A 23351-nucleotide genomic window follows, 5' to 3' on the forward strand; every position below is an offset into this window, starting at 1 on the left:
ACAAGGGGATCATGGAGGCATGTTTAGCTAATCGTGGTAGGAACAGTCTCTTCAGGGGAGCAGTCTTCAAGCTGCAAATTCAGGGGGAATAGCTGTGGTATACATTTTTTGGACATGGCTGGCAACATTCGCACTCAGACCCCTGAGTAAGGCTTTGCCATCCCTCTGAGCCTCACTGGGATTGAAGAGACAGACAGCTCTGCCCTTTTCTCATGGGTCCTTGGCTAGGGCCTGTGACATGGTGGTGTCAGCAGTTCACACTCAGGTCTTCCTGCACTCCTTCCCTGAAGGGACTTCTCCAGCTTTCACGGTTCCTTCCCTTTTGGGTACAGTAACGAATTCTTTAAGGTGGGAGATAGAGAGGTGGCTCAGCAGTTAAGAGCATTTGCTGTTCTTGCAGAGGACTTGGGTTCCATTCCCAGCACCCACATGGCAGTATACAGCAATCTATTTCCTCCTATTCCAGTAGGTCCAGTGGCCTCTGGGCCTTGCAAGCATATGCACTAGTACATGCAGGCAGAACACTTTATAGCATTTAAAAATTAATGCCAGGCATGGTGGCTCACGCCTTTAATTCCAGCATCCAGGAGGCAGACCTCTGTGAGTTTGGGGCCAGCCAGGACTACAAACCAAGTTCCCACTGTTACACGGAGAAACTCTCTCTTGAAAAACCTATATAAATAAATAATCCTAACACAGAAGCAGCAGCCACAGTGGCTGAAAGCTGGAGGTCAAGGACAGTAGACCGTGTTTGTCCAGTCCCTAGCGACAGCATAGGAGGTCAGCCCTGGGTTCTTGGGGAAAGAGTTCTCTACTAGTCCTGAGCTCCCTTGGCTTCCTTTCTGCTACACAAAGGGATCCAGCTCATTTTGCGATTTGCTTCCTAATGTGTCTGAGCCTCTGGGGTTGACTTCACGCCCCCTCTCTTTACTCTTCCAGCCCTCACTCACATTGTTTCAAATGGTGCGCAAGACAACTGAAACTACAGCTCGCCTCTCAATACCTGTTACAGTTTACCCAACACCATAGAAGCCTATCTCCATTCTTGCATAATAAACCCTTCAGAGCACACTGACCTGTTTTTGAGTGAACACTTGATTATCAGGCAGGAGACAAAGATCAAATGCTGGGACTGGGGACAGCTGTTAAGAGCATTTGCTTCCAAGCACTCAAGTATCAGTTGACAACCATCTATAATTATAATTCCAGGCCGTCTGATGCTCTCTCTCCTCCACCGGCACCAGGTCTGTATGAGCAGGCAAAACACCCATGGAAATTTTTAAAAGTTGTTTTAGTTTTAAGAGAGTGATGAGGGCTGGAGAGATGGCTCAGCGGTTAAGAGCATTGCCTGCTCTTCCAAAGGTCCTGAGTTCAATTCCCGGCAACCACATGGTGGCTCACAACCATCTGTAATGAGGTCTAGTGCCCTCTTCTGGCCTACAGGCATACATGTAGAAAGAATGTTGTATACATAATAAATAAATAAATATTTAAAAAAAAGAGAGTGATGAAAGATTTGTTAACAAAGGTTGGAACAAAGTAAACATTGGCTAATGACTAGTGGACAGACAATAGCCAAGTAGGTGTACAGAAAGACAGCGGGGAGAGAAGGAAAAACAGAACAACATACTTGCAGCCACAGCTGAGCTCCTGACCCTTCTAAGGAACCCATTTACCACAGGAACAGGAATATGCAGGCCTAATGGAAGTGGAGAAACATTCCACCAGATAGGGAGACAGTGGGGTTGTCAGATACCACAGGGGACATGCAATTCAGTGAATGGCTTAATAAATGTCCTGTACTTTATGGCAATTGGAAAGAATTGCAGGCTGGCACAGCCATGTGTTCCAAGAAATCTTTATAAGGGTGAGCATCAAGGGGTTTTTCATGAACCACGGTACAATGAATGAGAAAGAGAAACAGCACCCAGAAAGAAAGTGCTTATATGTTTCTACTTGACAGTCTGATATTGAACCTTAGGGCAAAGGAGAAACGCAGGTTTGGGAGCTGGAGAGATGGCTCAGTGGCTAAAAGCACAGCCCGCTCTTTCAGAAGTCCTGGGTTCAATTCTCAGCCACCAGACAGTGTCTCACAACCATCTCTTATGGAAACTAAGCTATTGAAAAGCCATGTTTTTGTTTTAAAAAAATCATCCGGATGATTCGAGAATGAGTATGAATTTTTTAAGTCAACTGTGGGGAGGAGAAAGCTCTTTTTTAACTTCTTCCTCCAGTTTCTGAAACAATATTAGGAAATTTGATCCCAGGAAAGACCACTTCTACGACTGAGAAGAGCAAAATTTGGTGAGAGTAAAGCAGTTTTCCTACAGCTCCACCCCAGTAAGTAGCCAGGGTAGAGAATTTTCCTATAGGCAAGCCTCGCGTAAACGGCATTGCTATTTGGAGTAACTGAAAAATTTCTGAAGAATTTAGATTTATTCTGTATGATTCTGAAAAGCGAATGTACATAAAGCCTGTTTCGGCTCATTCCAAGAGGGAAGCGTTCAAGCTAATGGGCAAGTGCCACGGGAGGAAAAGAGCCATACAAATGAAACAGAGCGCGACGCAAACTCGAAATTGCAGCTGGTTCTGCTAATAAAATAGAGCGTCAGTAGCAATGTTTTCAGTACAGAGTTGTTTCGGCTCGAAGTAGTCGGGGTCACACGGGTGTTTGCTGTACCTCTAGGTCAAGCTAAGAAGCCCACGAACGTGTGACAGCCAGAGTCTTCACTAGACCATATCCGAAAAGCAGCGCTCTCAGCTGAGAACACTACAAATCCCATCGTGCCTCTCCAGCTGATGTGGGCGGGTCCTTGATGCACTCCAGCTGATGTGGGCGGGTCCTTGATGCACGTGGTGTGGCCCTGACCAATAACGACTGTCGTTACAGCGAACAGTTTGACCGCGTTTGTAAAAGGCCACAACAGGCAAAGAGAGAGGCGGCGAGGGCGGTCGCCATCGAGAGGTCCCTAGAGGTGCGAGACAGGTAAGGGAGCCCCCTGTGTGCGAGGCTGTGCAGCGGCCGGGCACAGCTGGGGGTGGGAGTCAAGCCGGAGAATGTGTTCTCGAAATTGTGTGTCGGGGTAGTTACACTTCTGTTGGGGCCTTACTTGGCACCGGAAGTGAGTGTGGTGCGGAGGATGCCGGGATGCAGGTCGCATGGGAAATGCGTTTTGCAGACGGATGGTCCCGGAAGCGGCGCTTAGGCGCGCGCTCCTAAACACGGTGGGACTGAGGCCCGGACTCTGATCTGACAGCAACCCACCTGATTCCCCACACTCAGTGAAGTCTTGCGAGCTTTGACACTTCGCTCCAATCCGACAGTCTCATCCCTAAATAGCGCCTCCACAGATCCCTTCAGTGAATGCGCTACTCCAGCAGTTCCTTCTCACCTGGGGAGCGCTAAACACGTCCCAAACCAGCGTCCCACACACCGATCTGCAGCTGGGTGGCTTCAGGGCGAAACCCACCTAGTTCCTGGGTTCCCTTTGCCAGCGCCAGGCGATGTTCATCCTCTTTGTAAAGAGAATCGACCATCCCGAGACCCTTCAGGTTTCCAGCGCAGCTTCTTCACAAGTCGCGTTCCTTGTGTATCCTTTAAAGACAGTCTGCAAGCCGGGCTCGGTTGCACTGCCTGTCATCCCAGCACTCGGGAGGCAGAGGCAAGAGGATCTCGAGTTCGAGGACAGCTAGGCTAGGTCGCAGACCCTAACCCCCACGTTTCCTCCCTCCCCCAACACTAGCTGGACGTGGTAGCGCACGCTTTTATCCCAACATTCTGCCTGAGACAGGCGGGTCTGTTGAGTTCAAGGCTAGCCTGGTCTAGGAAAACCTCTGTCTCAGAAAGAAAAAAGAAGAAAGCTGTAATGAGTCATAGTAGTACATGCTTTAAAATTCAAATAGTAAAAAATGAAATGTAAATCTCCATTTCCCATGTCACAGATCACTGCTGAGACAATAGACAACTATATTGTGTTCTTTCTTTAAAAAAAAAATGTGTGTGTGTTTCAATATGCCAAAGGGGTTGGTTTCCCTGGAAATAGAGTTATAGGAAGTTGTACGCCCCCTGATGTGGGTGCTGGTGACCAAACTTGGGTCCTCTAGAAGCAGTACGTGCTCTTAACCACAGAACCATCTCTCCAGCCGCCCCCCCCCATTAAGTTTTTTTTCTTTTTAAAACAAAACATAGCATACCCAAATCACTACCCTTTTTACACTCCACAGCATGTGTTGATACATGTTCATTACACAGATATAACTTTTAGTGGTTTTACAGTAGCCTGTTACCTAGTTACACTTACTTAGTTCTTTACTGAAAGTTCTCTTCCTGTTCTGCAGTTAGGAAATCTCACAGAGGATCTCTGTGATTTGGAGGCTAGCCTGGTCCACATATTGACTTGAAGAACAGCTCAGGTGTACAGTGAAACCCTATCTCAAAAGGCAGAGTAGGGGCTGGAAGGATGTCACAGTGGTTAAGAGTGCATACTGCTCTTGGAGAGGGTCTGAGTTCAATTCCCAGCACCCATGTCTAGTAGCTCACAACTACCTCTAACTGCAGTTCCAAGGGTATCCAGTGCATCTGTCCTCCAGAATGCCTGCCTGTACTCATGACATAGCCTGACACAGACACACATGGACATGTGATTAAAAGTAAAAATGAAAGTATATACATACAAATTATGATATCTTAGAAGTGAAATTGTTAAAGCAAAGTGTTTATTACTACATATTTTGATTTACATCCTTTCCAACAGAATGATGAGATATATACACACTAACAATGTAACAATGAGTACTTTACATTCTATTAATAAGTACTTTGCTAAAATTTTACTTTCTGGTTTATTTGTGTGACTTACAGTGCTAGGGATTAAATCCAGGGCCTTCAGCATGCTGGGAAGTACCTCGTTTCCAGGCTTGTGACTCCTATAGAGTCCTTTCCATATAAAGTCCTAACTCTTCTAAAGCTCTTTTCTGGTGACTTTTTTTCCTCCCTAAGAGGGGATTTCTGTTCTGGAACTCACTTTGTAGACCAGGCTGGCCTTGAACTCACAAGATGGCATTTATTTATTTATTTATTTATTTATTTATTTATTTATTTATTATACAGTATTCTTTCTGTGTGTATGCCTGCAGGCCAGAAGAGGGCACAAGACCCCATTACAGATGGTTGTAAGCCATCATGTGGTTGCTGGGAATTGAACTCAAGACCTTTGGAAGAGCAGGCAATGCTCTTAACCTCTGAGCCATCTCTCCAGCTCCGCTTTTTTTTTTTTTAAATTTAATTGGTACGACAGACTGAAACTAGAAGCCTCTAGGTAAACACTCTATGATTAAACTATATCTCAGCCCTTGCTTTAAAAAAATTTTTTAACATTTATTTATGTACATGAGTGTCTATATACCACCACCTAGATGCCTGGTGCCCTCAGAAATGAGAAGGCATTGGATCCCTTAGAGCAGGAGTTAGAGATGGGTCCTGGCAACTGAACCCAGTTTCTCTGCTATTAACCTCTGAGCCATCTCACTGGCCTCCCCACCACCTTTTTTTTTCTCAAAAGATTTGCTTATTTTTATTTTATGTGCTTGAATGTTTGTTTACATGTATGTCTATTCATCCCTTCAGAGACCAGAAGAAAGAATTAGACCTCTGGAGCTGAACTTACAGGCAGTTCTGAGTAGCCATGTGGGCACTGGGAACTAAACCCAAGTCCTCTGCAAGAGCAGCAAGTGCTTTTAATCACTGAGCCATCTGCAGATCTCTCTTTTTCTCTTTTTTATGCCTTTAACATTTGAATTTCATTGTCCCTCTCTTTTATAAGATAGTAATAGTTTTATTGAAATGCTGTACACATAGAATCAACCTTTTAAAAAATATTACAACTCAAGAGATCTTGTAAATCTACAGAATTGAAAAACATTTCATAGAGTTGTATAATATCTTTCATCATCTCAAAAGAAACCATCACTACTAAATCCCTTCTCCACCTAGCCCTGTACCATTAGACTGTTTCCTATTCTGAATGTTTCATTCATGCAGTCATACAATATATGATCTTCTATACTTAGCTCCTTTCATGCAGATACTATTTACAGTGGCTAATCGTGAGAAATCTTGCTCAACATACATATTCAGTAGTCTGCAAATAACACTACAGCGGATACCATATGATGCCCACTGTAGTCAGATGACTTTAAGGGAAAAGACTATGCAGATGCAGAAATCTTAGGTTGTCTGTGGGAATAGTGAGAGTACACCTCCTTTGGAAAAGGCTTTTCAGGTCTGAAAATGTTCAGTGTTCAAAGGAGATAGGCATGTTTACTGTGTTTGATCATTATACATTGTTTACATGTATTGAAATATATAACCCAGCATTGTGGTCCATGCTTGTAATCCTGTCACGTAGGAGACTGAGGCAAGAGGATTATCAGGAGTTCGAGGCCTGCCTGGGCTACGAAGTAAGTTCCAGGTCACAGAGTAAAACCCTAACTTAAAAAAATAAAAGAAGGAACTGGGAGGTGGTGGCACACACCTTTAATCTCAGTACTCGGGGAGTAGAATGCAGGCAGATCTCTGTGAGTTCAAGGCCAGCCTGTTGGTCTGTAGAGTGAGTTTCAGGACAGCTAGAGAGACACAGAGAAACCCTGTTTCAGAAAAAGCCAGCAAAGCAAAAACAAAACAAAACAAAAAGGAACAGGTGGTGGTGGTACACACCCTTCAGTCCGCCACTCAGGAGACAGAGGCAGGTGGATCTTTGTGAGTTCAAGGCCAGCCTCGTGTGCAGAGCTAGTTCCAGGACACTCAGGACTGTTAAGCAGAGAAACCCTGTCTTGGGGGAGAAAATGTGGATAAACAAATATGACCTACCAACACACTGAAATACTGTATTAAATAAAGATTTGCAGGAATTAGAATAACAATAGCTCAGCAGTTAAAAGTGCGTGCTGCTCTTTAGAGGACAAGAGTTTGGTTCTCAGCACAGGAAGCTTTTTTTTTTTTTATCTTAATTTTTTTTCTTTTGAACTCAGGACCTTTGGAAGAGCAGGCAATGCTCTTAACCACTGAGCCATCTCTCCAGCCCCTCAGGAAGCTTTTTAACTGCATGTAACTCCAGCTCCAGAGGATCCCATACCTTCTTCTGGCCTCCATAGGCATCTGCATTCACATGTGCATACACTCATACAGACAGATACACAATACAAATAAATATCTGGAAACATTTTAATTAGTTGGGTATGCTACCTCATGCCTTTAATCGGGAGGCAGAGGAAAGTGAATCTCATTATTTCCAGGAGTTTCAAGCCAGCCAGGGCTACATAGTGAGACCCTGTCCCAGAAACAAGGCAAAAAGACTGTGCACAAGCTAATACAAATATGCATGTGTATGTGTATTTGTAAAATTAGTTCTCTATGACTTTTATGTAGAATTGGCAGTATGTTATACAATCTGATTTGCCCCTAATTTTTTTTTAAAAAAGAATCACAAGAAGATTATTTCTTTTTCTTTTAATAAAAAAGCATTGGGGGCTGGAGAGATGACTCAGTGGTTAAGATCACAGGCTGCTCTTCCAGAGGTCCTGAGTTCAATTCCCAGCAACCCACATGGTGGCTCACAACCATCTGTATTGAGATCTGATGCCCTCTTCTGGAGGTAGAATGTTGTATACATAATAAATAAATCTTTTTTTTTTTTTAAAAAAAAAAAAAAAGCATTAGCCGGGTGATGGTGGCGCATGCCTTTAATCCCAACACTTGGGAGGCAGAGGCTGGTGGATCTGTGAGTTTGAGGTCTGCAAGAGCTAGTTGCAGGGCAGCTAGGACTGTTACACAGAGAAACCCTGTCTAGGTGAGGGGGAGAGAGAAAAGAAAAGAAGAAAAGAAAAGAAAAAAGAAAAGAAGAAAAGATGGTTCTTATGGTGAAGTTCCTGCCTTGCAATATGAGGACCTAAATTCTGATCCGCAGAACACACATAGAGTCAGGCACAGAGGTGCAAACCCGTATTCCCAGTGCTTGGGAGGCAGAGCCAAGAGGATCCCTGGGGTTTGCTTGGCAATCAGTCTAGACAAAATGGTGAGTTCCAGGTTCAGTAAAAGACTCTGTTTCAAAAAATGAGGCGTAAGGCTGGAGAGATAGTTCAGTGGTAAAGAGTATTTGTTGTTCTTGCAGAGGACCAGGGTTCAGTTTCCAGAACACACATGGTAGCTCACAGTAATCTGTAACTCCAGTTCCAGGGGATCTGATGCACTTTTCTGACATTAAAGGCAGTGGTGGCTCACGCCTTTAATCCCAGCACTCAGGGAGGCAGAGGCATGTGGATCTCTCTGAATTCAAGACCAGCCTAGTCTACAAAGTGAGTTCCAGGACAGCCAGGGATACACATAGAAACCCTGTCTCGAAAAACAAAACAAAGAATTCAGTGAAAAATAAGAAAACATAAGGGACTCAAAGATATTATGTGTTACATTAGGGGAGATGAGTGATCAGTTCTATACTGTAAATTCTAGTGCTCTGTCAGCCCTGTATAGTGGTGTTATTATTGCTATATTACTTTCTTGTTAGAAGTATAAACTGTTAATTTTCATAGCAGTATCTGACATATATTTCTCAAATAATTGTTAAACATTGGGCTGTAGATCCTCTGGGGCCTTTTACTTGTGCTGGTGTTCTGCTCTGAGGACTGCCCAGTACTTCACGTAGGCCATGTGTGTGCTCTACTGCTGAGCGGTCCCGGCCCTGTTAGAAATGGCCCTTGCATATTTCTAAGTAGAAGGAACCATCTTTGTCATATGACAGTTGTCTTCTCTTATTTTGCTTTAGGCTGCCAAGATCTCTAACTAGAGGAGCTGGAATCTGACTGGAACCCTGAGCCAGAGCTTTGCCGGGGGAAACAGAATGTCTGCATTGTTACAGCAAACAAAGATCAGCCTCCAGAAGACTTAGGCAGGGCATATCTCAGTGCACGTGGACTTGCCTGTTAGTGCCGTCTGATCATCACAGACTAATGGGACACACTTGGGGTCTCATGGACACAAGTGCCACTGTTCTCTGGGCGCCCTGGCAGCGGGTACAGGTAGGATTGGAAAGGATTGGGCCGGGTTCTGAGTAAAAGGGAAGTAACCCACCTTCCCTGCGCTCTGGTCTTTTCTTAGTGAGACAGGTTCTCATGTAGCCCAGATTAGCCTTGAACTCCATTGTAACTGAGGATGACACTGGATTCCTATTCCTCTTGTCTACCTCCTGAGTACTGGGGTACAGGCATCTCCAGTTTATGCAGTGCTGAAGCAGCTCTCCAGTTCCAACAATACGGAGGCTAAGGCAGGAGACTCTGGAAGAATTTGAGACTAGCCTGGGCTACTGTCTTAGTTAGGGTTACTATTTCTGCAAAAATCAAGCTGGGGAAAAGGGGGTTTATTTGGCTTACACTTCCATATCACTGTTCATTCATCAAAGGAAGTCAAGACAGAAACTCAAACAGGGCAGGAACCTGGAGGCAGGAGCTGAGGCAGAAGCCATGGAAGAGTGCTGTTTACTCTTCTTCCTCTTCTTCCTCTTCTTCTTCTTTTCTTCTTCTTCTTCTTCTTCTTCTTCTTCTTCTTCTTCTTCTTCTTCTTCTTCTTCTTCTTCTTCTTCTTCTTCTTCCTCTTCTTCCTCTTCTTCCTCTTCTTCCTCTTCCTCTTCCTCTTCCTCTTCTTCTTCTTCTTCTTCTTCTTCTTCTTCTTCTTCTTCTTCTTCTCCTCCTCCTCCTCCTCCTCCTCCTCCTCCTCCTCCTCCTCCTCCTCCTCCTCCTCTTCCTCCCCCCCCCCTCCTCCTCCTCCTTTTCCTTCTTCTTCTTCTGGTGTTTCAAGACAGGGTTTCTCTGTAGCTTTAGAGCCAGTCCTGGAACTACCTCTTGTACACCAGGCTGGCCTCGAACTCACAAAGATCCACCTGTCTCTGCTGGGATTAAAGGTGTGTGTCACCACCTGGCTCAGCCTGTTTTCTGACCACCAGCCCAGGGATAGTATCACCCACAATGGTCCAGGCCCTCCCCCATCATCAATCACAAATTAAGAAAATGCCCAGCCTTATAAAGTCATTCTTTCAATTGGGGGTCCCTCCTTTCAAGTAACTCTAGATTGTGTCAAGTGGAAATTACCTAGGACAGCTATATTTTGTTGTTGTTTTTTTTTTGGGGGGGGGGGGCTTTTCGAGACAGGGTTTCTCTGTGTATCTCTGACTGTCTTGGAACTCACTCTGTAGACCAGGCTGGCCTTGAACTCACAAAGATCTGCCTGCCTCTTCCTCCCTGAGTGCTGGGATTAAAGGTGTGCACCATATAATCGCCCAACTCACAGCTACAGTTTTACAAACTAATCTGAGCTACAAAGTGAGACTCAATGTCAAAAATAAATAAATAGAAATCCCTCCCTCTCTTTTTCTCTCTCTCAACTTTAACTTTGTGTAAATGTGTTCTCCTTTCTCTCTAGGGGCTGTGAACAATGGAACCAAACTCTCAGAGGACTAAAGTCCCAGCTTTCTTATCTGACTTGGGGAAGGCCACAATGAGGGGAATCAGGAAGTGTCCCCGTTGTGGTACGTACAATGGAACCCGTGGATTGAGCTGTAAGAACAAGACATGCGGAACCATATTTCGCTATGGTGCCCGGAAGCAGCCTAGTATTGAAGCTGTCAAAATCATCACAGGCTCTGATTTACAGGTGTACTCTGTGCGGCAAAGAGACCGGGGCCCTGACTACCGATGCTTTGTGGAGCTAGGTGTTTCAGAGACGACAATCCAGACAGTGGATGGGACAATCATCACTCAGCTGAGCTCTGGCCGGTGTTATGTCCCCTCATGTTTGAAAGCTGCCACTCAAGGCATCGTGGAAAACCAGTGTCAACACATCAAGCTAGCAGTAAACTGCCAGGCAGAGGCCACCCCTTTGACGCTGAAGAGTTCAGTCCTGAATGCTATACAGGCCTCCCCAGAAACCAAACAGACCATCTGGCAGTTGGCCACAGAACCTACGGGTCCCCTGGTTCAGAGAGTCACTAAAAACATCATGGTAGTGAAATGCAAGACGAGCCAAAAGCACAGCTTGGGCTATTTACACACGTCCTTCATGCAGAAAATCAGCTCCAGAAGCTTGTCAGAGCGCCGCTTCTTCTGCTCCTGCCAGACTCTGAAGTCACACAAGGCCAGCGTTCCCAAGGCTGAGGCAGCCCCGCGGTGCATCCACTTCTTTGCTTGTCTCTGTGCCTTTGCCAGTGATGAAACGTTGGCTCAGGAATTCTCGGACTTCCTAAATTCTGATGCCAGCGGTAGGTGGGGAGATCGACAGTTATTCAGTGTTTATAAAATGGCAGTGAAAGCGTGCCGCTGCTGCCTTTGGAGCCCGTCCTAATAGCCTTTAATTTCAGGTGCTAGACAGTACAGATAAAAAGCACTACATTTTTAGTGTATGTGTGTACAATGGCACACATGTACGTATCTTAGGACAACTCTGTGGTGTCAGTTCTCTCCTTCCACCGTTACAAGGGCTCCAGGAATTGAACTCAGGTCCGAATGGCCGATACTTCTTCTATCTACTGAGCCATCTCACCAGTGCTTCTTTTTTGAAAACACAGCTACAACAGAGCCAAAGTGTAGACAGGCGGAGGTGGCACATACCATTAATCCCAGTGCTCAAGAGACATGCTATACAGGCCTCCCCAGAAACAAACAGACCATCTGGCAGTTGACCACAGAACCTACGGGTCCCCTGGTTCAGAGAGTCACTAAAAACATCATGGTAGTGAAATAGCCCAGATCTCTGTGAGTTCAAGGACAACATGATCTACAGAGCAAGTTTCAGGACACCTAGAGCTACACAGAGAAAACTTGTCTTGAAAAAAAAAAAACCCTCAAAAAAATAAAAATAAAACATAGTGTTTTGCTAAAGTAACACAGCTGCCCTCAAACTCAATCCTCTTGCCTCCACTACATGCTGGGATTATAGGCCATAGCCACCACTCCTGACTAGCATTCCGTCTCTGAATTCCAGCCAGCACAGCACAGGCATAAAAGTTTGATTGGATAGTTGAAACTGTTGATAACGAGAGATGAACATTTTTTTGAGACAATGAATCTAGCAAAGTGTGCGCGCGCACTCGCACATGCTGGACATGGACCTCAGAGCCTCAGACACTCTAAGCAAGTGCTCTGCCCCCAAGCCACTTTCCCATTCCTGAATAGAACACAGTGTTTGGGAGAGTTCTCTCAAGTAATTGATTTTACATCAGGCAACTGGTCTTTCCTGTTTGTTTGGGTTTTTTTTGTTTGTTTGTTTTTTAGTTAGGATCCCATACTTCCTCTTAGTTGTAGTAATTCAGAAACTTTTCTTTTTAAGGTCTTAAAGATATAATTGTGCCCCAGTTAGGCTGCCACTCAGAATCGTCTGTCTCAGCTTGTGAATCTGCTGCCTCTAAGCCACGGAAGAGGAAGAAGGATGAAGTATCTGGTGAGACAGTTTTACTTATTTCTTTGGTATTTGGAGATTGTCTTCTGTCTTTCATAGAATCTGAGGAATTATGAGAAAGGACTCTTGTTCTTTTGTTTTGTTTTTGTTTTTCAAGACAGGGTGTCTCTATGTAGACCTGGCTGTCCTTGAACTCACAGAGATCTGCCTGCCTCTGCCTCCTGAGTGCTGGGATTAAAGGCTTGAGCCACCACCACCTGTCTTAGATGCTTTAGATTATTATCAAATCAATTTTTATTTTACAGAATTTAATATGGTATTTATTAAATACCATATTACACATACATGTATGTATGTTCACCTGTGTTTGTGTACCGTGTATGTATCTGGTACCTGAGGAGGCCAAAGAATATGGAATCCCCTGGAACTGGAGTCACAAGAGGTGTGAGCCACCATGCAGGTGTTGGGACCTAAACCCAACTGGTTTCTCTGCAAGAACAGCCAGTGCTCTTAGCTGCTCATCCATTGCTCTAGGCCCAGGTTTGCAGACTTCTTTTAAGATTATTTTTTTTGTCTGGGCTGGATTGGTAGCTTAGTGGTAAAGGCTCTTGCTATCAAGCCTGAGAACCTGCATAATCGAGATCAATCCCTGGGACCCACGTGATGGAACAAAAAAGCTAATTCCCCTAAATTATCCTCTGACCTCTACATGTGCCCTGTGGCACACCCATAAACACACATACAGAAATAGATAAAAATATTGAGGGCTGGAGAGATGGCTCCGCAGTAAAGAGCACTGACTGCTCTGGAAGACCCACATGGCAGCTTACAACTCTCTGTAAATCCAGTTCCAAGGGTTCTGACATCTTCACAAAGATACACATAAAGGCAAAAACAGCAGTCCATGTAAAATAAAAATAATCTTTAAAAATCAATCAAAATTTAACAAAAAAAATGTAACACTGTGTGTGTGTGTGTGTTCTTGAGTGAAGGTTGGTTCTCTCCTACTGTGTGGCTCCCAGGAATTGAACTCGGATCTTTAGGTTTGACAACATGTACCTTTCTCCACTGAGCCATCTTACTGACCTGCAGATTTTGCCTGGAAAGTTGAGTGAAAGGTTGGGACTGACATTTTTGAGACAGAGTCTCACATGACTGAGTCTAACTTTGAATTTACTGTGTAGCTTTAACTCTTGATCCTCCTGCCTCTTCTTCCCACCTGCTAAGGTTACATACCTGGCTGCAGAAATGATGTCATGTTTTGTTTTGGTCTGGTTTTTGGATTTAAGTTTGGTTTTTCAAGACAGCTTCTTTTGTGTAACCCTGGCTGTCCTAAAACTAGCTCTGTAGACCAGGCTGCCTCGAGCTCACAGGGATCTCTCTCTGCCTACCTCTACTCTGGAGTGCTGGGATTAAAGACGTGAGCCACCACCATCTGATTTTGATACAAGATCTCCTAAATCCCAGAGTATCCTCAAAGTGGAAGATGACCTGAATTTATTCTCCTGCCTCCACTTCCTGCTTGCTGGGATTACAGGTTTATGCCAGCATCCTCAGTTCTTGGGGCATGGAAGCTCAATCCAGGATTTAGAGAATGTTAAGTGTGTACTCCACCAGCTGAGTTGCTTCCCATTCTTTAGGCGTGTTAAGAATTGTAATCTAATCTGTGCTCTAGGTTCACAGATGAACATATCACTGATGCCGCAAGACACAGTAACCAGCAATGCAAGGAAGAGTGCCATGAGAAAGCCTGTGGTTGCATCTTCACTGAAAAGGCAGGGTAAGTTTCCCTTCCTAGAAGGGGCTTCATGGGTGGAAGCCATCCGGAGGTAGCCTACAGGAATGATCAAGAGAAACACTGTGCGTTGTCTCCTGCGTTGTGTCATTGACATGAACAGCAGCAACGGACGGGGTCACCGCTGCTGAGGGCTCTCCTCTCCTCCAAGGTGCAAATCATGCTCAAAATCAAGCTAGGATGGAAAGATGGTCCAGCAGTTAAAAGAGCATTTTTTTTTTCCTCTAAGAGCACTTATTACTGCTATGTCATGGGTTTGGATCCCACCCCTCTCTTGGACAGCTCACAAACACCTGTAACTCTAGCTCCAAAGGATCTTCTGGCCTTGGAAGAATACTTACACACAAAAACAATCTCTGTGGTGGCACACCTTTAATCCCAGCACTGGGAAGGTAGAGGCAGGTGAATCTCTCTGTGTTCTAGGCTGCCTAGTCTACAGAGCTAGTTCTAGGATAGCTAGGGATATTAGACAAACCAAGACTCGAAAAAACAAAAACAAAAAAAGGTGGGGGGCTCAATGGAACTCTTTTAGAGAGGAATTGGGTTCAAGTCCTAGCATGTACTTCAAGCAACTCACTTGTTGTATGTAACTCAGTGTGTAGACCACTGGCTCCGAATTTTTGATTCGACTCCAAAAGTAGCTCCAGCTCCAGGGGATTCAGCACCCTCTCTGCCTCCAAGAGCACTGAACAGGCATGGTGCATATACATGCCATGTAAAAAATAAATAAAATCTCTAAATTTTATTTTATTATTTAGTCTATATACACCTGTTGTTTCACCTGCATATATGTCTGTGTACTTGCATTCAATGCGCTCAAAGGCCAAAAGAGGCTGTTGGATTCCCTGAGACAGTTGTGAGCTGTAGTGTGGGTGCTGGGAATTGAACCCAGCTCATTTGGAAGAGCAACCAGTTATACCTAACTGCTGAGCCATTTTTCCAGTTTAATTTTTAAATTAAAAAATAATAAATTATGCTGCCTGTGTGGTGGTGTACTTCTGCAATGCATTCAATAGTAAGGAAGTAGAGTTCAAAGCCAGCCTGGTCTGCCCTGAGTTCCAGGCCAGGCAGGGCTGCATGCAAGACCTTCCTTTAAAGAACTAAGAAGAAATAATAATAGTAACGCTCGGCCCGTAACCATAGAAACAGAGTGGGCCAGTGCTTTCCAGGGTCAGTAGAAAGATGTCTAAATGCAAATGTTTGTTGTCTGGACTGTGGCTGAACATATGGTAGAGTGCAGAGCTGTGTGCACCCACCACACACACACACACACACACACACACACACACACACACACACACACACTAGAATGCAGAGCTGTGTTCCACTATATAGAAAACTGGTGAAGGGCAAATGACTGTGTCCTGTCATTTTCTCTAGTGAGTGTTTATTCTGTACATTTTAACATGTTACTCTAGGGAATCTAGGTGAGGGGTATACAAGCTCTTGGAGTTTTTTTTTTTAATAGTTATGTATGTATACAGTATTCTGCCTACATATATGCTTGCAGGCCAGAAGAGGGCACCAAATCTCATTACAGATGGTTGTGAGCCACCACGTGGTTGCTGGGAATTGAACTCAGGACCTTTGGAAGGGCAGGCAGTGCTCTTAACCCCTGAGCCATCTCTCCAGACCCGAGTTTTGTTGTTTTAAGTTTTGGGACTGGGTCTCACTATGTAGCCCAAAGTGTCTTCCAGCTGCAAAGTCTTACTGCCTTAGCCACCTGAGTACTTACTTGGGTTATAGGTGTACACCAGCACATCCAAGGAAGCTTTGTATTCCCTACAACTGTATAAGAACATAGATTCATATCAAAAAGTTGTATATATTCATTTGGAGAAAAAACTTAAAAATTATTGAAAACAATTTTGTTTTGTTTTTTTTGTTTTTCAATACAGGGTTGCTCTGTGTAGCCCTGGCTATCCTGAAATTCACCCTGTAGACCAGGTTGTAGCAAGCTTTTTTGTCAGCCTCCAGCTCCCAAATAATGACATGGAGACTTCTTAATAATTATGAAAGCTTAGCCTTCATAACTTAGGCTTGTTCGTAACTAGCTCTTACAATTTAACTTAATCCATTTATATTAATCTACATTTTGTCATGTGGTGTTACCTCTTCTATCTTGCACCTCCTCTTTCCTCTCCGTGTTTGGCTGACAGCTCTACCTTTCTTCCCAGAGTTCTCTCTGCCCAGAAGCCCCACCTAGACCTTCTGCCTAGCTATTGACTGTTCAACCTTTCATTACACCAGTCATCGCAATACACCTTCACATAGATTACAAATATCCCACCACATTAAGCTAGCCTCCAATTCAGATCTCTGATGCCTCTGCCTCCCAAGTGCTGCCAACATCTGAGGAAACAAAATTATTGTTATGGTTTGTTTTGTTTTTAAAAAATATTTTTTATGGTTTATTTAACTTTATTTTATGTGCATTGGTGTGAAGGTGTCAGATCCCCTGCAACTGGATCTTCAGATAGTTGTGAGCTGCCATGTGGGTGCTGGGAATTGAACCCAGATCCTCTGGAAGAGCAGTCAGTGCTCTTAACCACTGAGCCATCTCTCCAGCCCCTATGGTTTGGTTTTTTGATTTGATTTGTTTGTTTGTTTGTTTGTTTGTTTTTTCAAGACAGCATTTTTCTGTGTAACAGTCCTGGCTGCCCTGAAACTAGCTATGTATACCAGACTGGCCTCAAACTCAGAGATCCGCCTGCCTCTGCCTCCCAAGTTCTGGGGTTAAAGGTGTGTGCCACCACTGCCCACCCAACTGAAATTAAAAAAATTTTTAAAGCTGTAAGTTATATCTTTTGTTTTGTAATGCAAAAGGTTGAATTAGGGCCTCAAGTATGCCAGGTGTGTGTACTCACACTGAGCCCCATATGCCTCAGCTCTTTTTTCTGGCCCCTTTAACTTCCATCCCTTATTACTGTATTTCTCTGTTGTTTCCTCCATGGCTTCAAGATTTTAGCCATTTGCCTTTTATTTAATGATAAGTCTCTGCATTTCTGTTTACATTTTCAGTTACATGTGAACATGCCATAACAAGTCAAATTGAATGACCTCTCTAAGTTGTGTGCTCAACTTTTTGTTTTATTCTTATGTAGGCGGACATTTTTCTCCTGCCCCCTAGTTCCCAAATAATAAACACAGAGGCTTAATATTATTTATAAATGCTCAGCTGATAGTTCAGACTTGTGGCTCATGCATTTGAATGAACTCATATTTTTATTTATTAGCATGGCACATTAATTTCCTGCTCCCTCTGCATCTCACTCAAAACTCCTGACTCCACCTTCTTCTTCCCATCATCCTTAGTTTGGGTTCCCTGCCTTAACATAGTAAGATTATATATAAAAATACAGTTATTAAGAATTACAGTTATGGGGCTGGAGAGATGGCTCAGCGGTTAAGAGCACAGGCTGCTCTTCCAGAGGTCCTGAGTTCAATTCCCAGCACCCACATGGTGGCTCATGACCATCTACAACGGGATCTGATGCCCTCTTCTGACATGCAGGTGTACATGCGGAGTACTCATACATAAAATTAAATAAAGTTTGAAAAGAATTAAAAAAAAGAAAAGAGAAGAATTACAGTTATAATATCTAATCTATTTATATTTGGCAAAATTAGAAATAATACTCTGTTATCTACCTTACCTTTGTGAGTCCAAAGTTTTGTACCTAATTTATCTTTTATCCTAACTAAAGAAAACTATAGCTAGCTAATCCTCAACTCCACCAAAAACCCCAGAAGGGTGAAATGTTACCCAATGATAGGGATCTCAAGCTTACTGGACAGTCACCCAAAGTTTCTCTGTAATGTTGGGGCATCCAACTCTGGCTTACAGGCCTTGCATATCTGACAGACTTTCCTGTGAAGCAGGGAATTTTGAAGGATTGTCCTACCTTGTCTTAGCAACATTTGGCAGTTGCCTTTCTTGTATCCTGCTGGTCCACTTTGACAGTAACTGTCAGCATTTAAACCAAAGGCAATTTCTTCACCCAGATGGCTAGCTTTAGCCATGAAGAAAACAAACTCGCTGGGCGGTGTTGGCCCACGCCTTTAATCCCAGCACTTGGGAGGCAGAGGCAGGCGAATCTCTGGGAGTTCGAGGCCAGTCTGGTCTACAAGAGCTAGTTCCAGGACAGGCACCAAAGCTACAGAGAAACCCTGTCTCGAAAAACCAAAAAAAAAAAAAGAAAAGAAAAGAAAACAAACTCCAATGGCATTTCTTCAATGCCCATCATCCTCTTTGAAATAATTGGTGCTACCAGGAATAGACAAGTCTCACTGTTAAGAAAAATCTAAGTTTTTTTTTTTTGTTTGTTTGTTTTGTGTCTGTGTGTGTTCTGCAGGCCAGAAGAGGGTGCCAGAAATCATTACAGGTGGTTTTTGAGCCACCATGTGGTTGCTGAGAATTGAACTCATGACCTCTGGAAGAGCAGCCAGTGCTCTTAACCTCTGAGCCATCTCTTCAGCTCTATTTTTAAATGAGCTTCATAAACATAATAACCTAAACTAGAGTAGAAATATATATACAGTATAACAAAATTGTCTTTAAATTTGTATCAGTAAACCAAAATCTATACTAATATAAAATATGTAAGATTAATAGTTGTTTTTGGATAATGTAGATTCAGTAATCTACCCTTTATCCTATCATTTCTATATCACATCCTCCTTTCTTTTTTTAGAAAGAGATCTCTGGATTTAACTATTTTGTTTAGCCTTATTTTGACTATGACCAATAACAATTTGTAAACAACCCCACCTCTTAAATAATAATAAATATCCATAACCCATCTTGTGAAAATGTGGATGTAGTTCTTTAAACTACTTCCTGTTGATTGTGGATGCTTGTAATCCTTGGACCCTAAGGAAATTTAGGATAATTGTTAATTCTTGGCTGTGGAATTATGTGAGGCTGGATCATCTCAGTCAGCAGCCTGGAAGCTGTCTGGATGTTGGATCACCTGGGCCATAGTTTTCATTGGTGTCTATTCCCCTTGCTCTAAAAGTGTATAATTTTTTTTAAAGGTAACATACCTACCTGTCTTAATACAAGTATAGATTGTGGGCCGGGTGGTGGTGGCACACACCTTTAATCCCAGCACTCTGGGAGGCAGAGGCAGGCGGATCTCTGTGAGTTCGAGACCAGCCTGGTCTACAAGAGCTAGTTCCAGGACAGGCTCCAAAAGCACAGAGAAACCCTGTCTCAAAAAAAAAAAAAAAAAAAAAAAGTATAGATTGTGCATTGGGCACAAGTCAGCCAAAGGTGATTTTTGTTTTATGTTTGAACAGGTAAAATATACACCATATGTCATGTAGTTCTTTTAGGTTCATTTCTTTGTATTTGTAGCCAGATTTTTCAGGGGATCTTCCTCTATCAGACCTGATTTTTCTTAACCCAGAATAATCAGAGCCTCTCATTTCCTGTGGAAACAAAAACATAACCTCTCCCCAAAGTAATATATCTTTTGACTTTTTGTTTGTTTGTCTGTTTTTGTTTTTTCAAGACAAAGTCTCTCTGTAGCTTTGGAGCCTGTCCTGGAACAAGCTCTTGTAGACCAGGTTGGCCTCGAACTCACAGAGATCTGACTGCCTCTGCCTCCTGAGTGCTGGGATTAAAGATGTGCACCACCACTGCCCGGCTATATCTTTTGACTTAAATTTTGAGGTAAAGATAATTTTAAAATATGTAGTTTGGTTTAATATGGCAGTTTTCATAATCCAAGTTCTCTTAGCAGTCAAAAAATTTAAAGACAACACAATAATATAATCTACACTTTCTGTGTATTTTCCATCCTTATGTGAATGTGACTATTTTGTTGTTTTTTCTTTTCTTTCCCAAGACTACATATATTTTTAAACACGCTGTAATCCATTTAGAGGTTTTTATTATTGTTTGTCTGAATCTGTCCTTACTGAGCATCTATATGGATATGCAAAAAACCAAAAAACAACTGCTCTGTAACTTAGATCATGACCTGCTGGTCTGGCTCCTCCCTGTTGGTTCCCCGAAAGTGTAGTCTTAAGGCGGAGGCACATTTACCACCAGCTCTGAAAGTCACTACCCCAACTTTGGGAAGTTTCTAGATCCTTGCTGCCACCAAGTAGCATCCTGCCGGCTGCTCATAAACACCGTATAAATGTTTGGTAGTAGGACCTCTAAAAAGAGCCACCTGTTTTGCTGCTGGCACTGAGCCAGAAAGTTATCTCTTAAAAGAGACATGCCTCTGCCCAATGCCAGCAAACAGCCCACTAGAGAAAAGGCAGCTACCAATAAGCCTTGCTTGACTGTTCTTGTGTGTCTAGAATCCTTCCTTAAGCCTTGACAGGTTTTATGTGAAAATTTTGGCCATACCTAGGAACACTGTATATAAATGGAAATTTCTTGACCTGACCCCCATTCCTAAATAACCACTCTGAGGCTTATATTAATTGTAAATGCTCAGCCAATTGCTCAGGCTTATTACTAACTAGTGCATACCTTTTTAAGCTAACCCATATTCCTTGTTTACACTCTCCCATGTGGCAGTACCTTTATTAGCATGGTATGTTATCTCCTGGTGCCTCTATACCTGCTGGCTACTCCTAACTCCACCCTTTCAATCATCCTTAGTTTGTTTTTTGTTTTTTTTTTAAATATTTATTTATTTATTTATTATGTATACAATATTCTGTCTGTATGCCTGAAGGCCAGAAGAGGGTGCCAGGCCTCTTTACAGATGGTTGTGAGCCACCATGTGGTTGCTGGGAATTGAACTCAGGACCTTTGGAAGAGCAGGCAATGCTCTTAACCACTGAGCCATCTCTCCAGCCCCCCATCCTTAATTTGTTACCCTGCCAAATATTCCTGCCTGGCTACTGATCAATCAACATTTTATTAAACCAATTTGAGTGAAAAATCTTTATAGTATACAAGAAGATTATTCTATAACATTCTTATTTTTTATTACTAGTTTTATTTAATGTGGACAGGTATTTTGCCAGTGTGTATGTCTGTGTAATATATGAATGATGAATACCTGCAGTGGCCAGAAGGGGCATCTGATCCCCTTGGAACAGGAATTATAAACAATTGTAAGATGCCTTGTGGGTCCTGGGAATCAAATCCAGGTCTTCAAGAGCAGCCAGTGTTCTTAACCTCTGAACTATCTCTCCAGACCCTGGTTTGGCTTGATTTGGTTTTGAGGCAGTCACACTATGTAGCCCTTAGGCTGTCCTAGAACTTGATGAGTGTCTTCAGGCTGGCCTTGAACTCACAGAGATCCACTTGTTTCTGCCTCCTGAGTGCGAGTGCTAGGATTAAAGGCATGAACCACTACACCCAACCAATCTTTTTTTCTCAAAACTTGCTGTGTAGCCACAGGCAGCCCTGAACTCATGTTCCTCCTCCCTCTATGTCCCAAACAGGTATCTATCACCACTCCAGGCATGCCAGTCTTAGTAGGAAACAGTTTCATTACTGAGAGAGTTTGTGTATGCAAACCCATACTTAGAATTGGAAGTAATTTCTATAAGTGGGTACAGGATCCCTAGGAACTGGAACTAAGGTGGTTGTGAGGATCAGGATTAGAGTGCTCTGGAAGATCAGGACCTTCTCAGCTGCTAACATCTTCCTAGCCTGGGGTAATAGTCTCAAACCTATTGGTCTTGAGGGCTTTCATTCATTTTTGCAAATTAATTTACTTTTGTTCTTTTGAGACAGGGTATCATGTAACCTAGACTAGCCTCAAACTTGCAATGTGGCCCAGGTATGCCTGGAACTTACCATTCTCCTACCTCTACCTCCCAAGTGCTGGAATTACAGGGATACACCATCAGGCCCAGTATAAATGGATTATTTTCTTAAGTTTTTTGGGACTGGAGAGATGGCTCAGCAGTTAGGAACACTTGCTACTCTTAGAGAACACCCAAGTACCCATGTATACACATAAATAAAATAAATATTTACAAAAAATGTTTGGGGGCTGGAGAGATGGCTCAGAAGTCAAGAAAACTGGCTACTCTTCCACGGGTCTTGAGTTCAATTTCCAGCAACAACATGGTGGCTCAGACCATCTAGAGTGGGATCTGATGCCCTCTTCTGGCATAAAGTTGATAGAGCACTTATATACATTAAATAAATAAATAAATCTATTAAAAAAAGAAGTCTGTTATCACACTGCACATCATAAAAATGTATAATTGTTATATGTCAATTAAATAGAAAAAGGCCTGGAACCTATTTCACTTAGTTTATTTTCTCTGTACTTAATTTTTATGGTTTTTTCCTAAACTACTTGACCATTTCAAGCTTTAGTTAATTATTTTGAAAGAAAAGTAAAGTTAATGAAAAAAGTTTTTTTTTTCCTTTTCCTAGTCTGTGGTCAGCTGTTAGATGAGGCACAAGTGACTTTGTCCTTCCAAGACTGGCTGGCCAGTGTCACAGAGCGTATCCATCAAACCATGCACTATCAGTTTGATGGTAAGTATGCTGGAAGGAGGAAGCATCAAAGGGATACGCAATAGCTCTGCTCTGATTTGTGCGAAAACACAGATCCACAAGAAAGTAAAATCAGGCTGGGTGTGGCAGTGCTGAGGCTGGGGGATTGCCCTAAGTTTACAGAGTGAGACCTGCTTTGATGTTTTAAAGAGAGTGAAATAGAGGTATAGCTTAATGTTAGAGCATGTGTTGTGCATACACAAGTCTCTGGGTTCAGTCCCCTGTACTAAGAAAAGAAAATAAGCTACCCAGCTGGCTCGGCAGTAAAGGCACTTGCTGCCAAGCCTGACAACCTGAGTTTGATCCCCAGAACCCATGTGGTAGAAGGAGAGAACTAACCCCCACAAGTCGTCCTCTGACCTCTGTGTGGCAACATATCCTTCCCTCCCCCATAAATAAAAAAATAAATATAAAAACAACAAACAAGCAAAAGAAGAAAAAGTAGACATCAAGGTAGAAAGAACTAAATTAAATAATTATCATTACTAGAGTACAGTACCTGCAAAGTGACTTTAGAGATAGAAGAAAAAGAACAGCAGATAAAAACTGTTGCCAGCCTAGGTCCTTGTCTTTGCATTTGTGTCTTGTGGGGCAGATGTCAGTCTTTTTTTTTTTTTTTTTTTTTTTTT

General features: G+C 43.0%; 1 protein-coding gene across 1 annotated transcript in view; it reads left to right on the forward strand.

Annotated features, from left to right (window-relative positions):
• Positions 1 to 1081: 1081 nt before the first annotated feature.
• CUNH2orf42 (chromosome unknown C2orf42 homolog) overlaps positions 1082 to 23351 on the forward strand; it is a 48491-nt gene continuing 26221 nt past the window's right edge. Inside the window, exons 1-7 of the mRNA XM_050165405.1 lie at positions 1082 to 1244; positions 2687 to 2986; positions 8820 to 9072; positions 10469 to 11303; positions 12371 to 12481; positions 14115 to 14219; positions 22600 to 22704. Coding sequence (XP_050021362.1) covers positions 10481 to 11303; positions 12371 to 12481; positions 14115 to 14219; positions 22600 to 22704 — 1144 coding nt within the window. The 5' untranslated portion in view covers positions 1082 to 1244; positions 2687 to 2986; positions 8820 to 9072; positions 10469 to 10480. The remainder of the gene's footprint in view (positions 1245 to 2686; positions 2987 to 8819; positions 9073 to 10468; positions 11304 to 12370; positions 12482 to 14114; positions 14220 to 22599; positions 22705 to 23351) is intronic.

Source organism: Alexandromys fortis, unplaced genomic scaffold (assembly GCF_014885135.2).
Source record: "Alexandromys fortis isolate MF-2015 unplaced genomic scaffold, M_Fortis_MF-2015_v1.1 scaffold_158, whole genome shotgun sequence".
Classification (NCBI taxonomy): domain Eukaryota; kingdom Metazoa; phylum Chordata; class Mammalia; order Rodentia; family Cricetidae; genus Alexandromys; species Alexandromys fortis.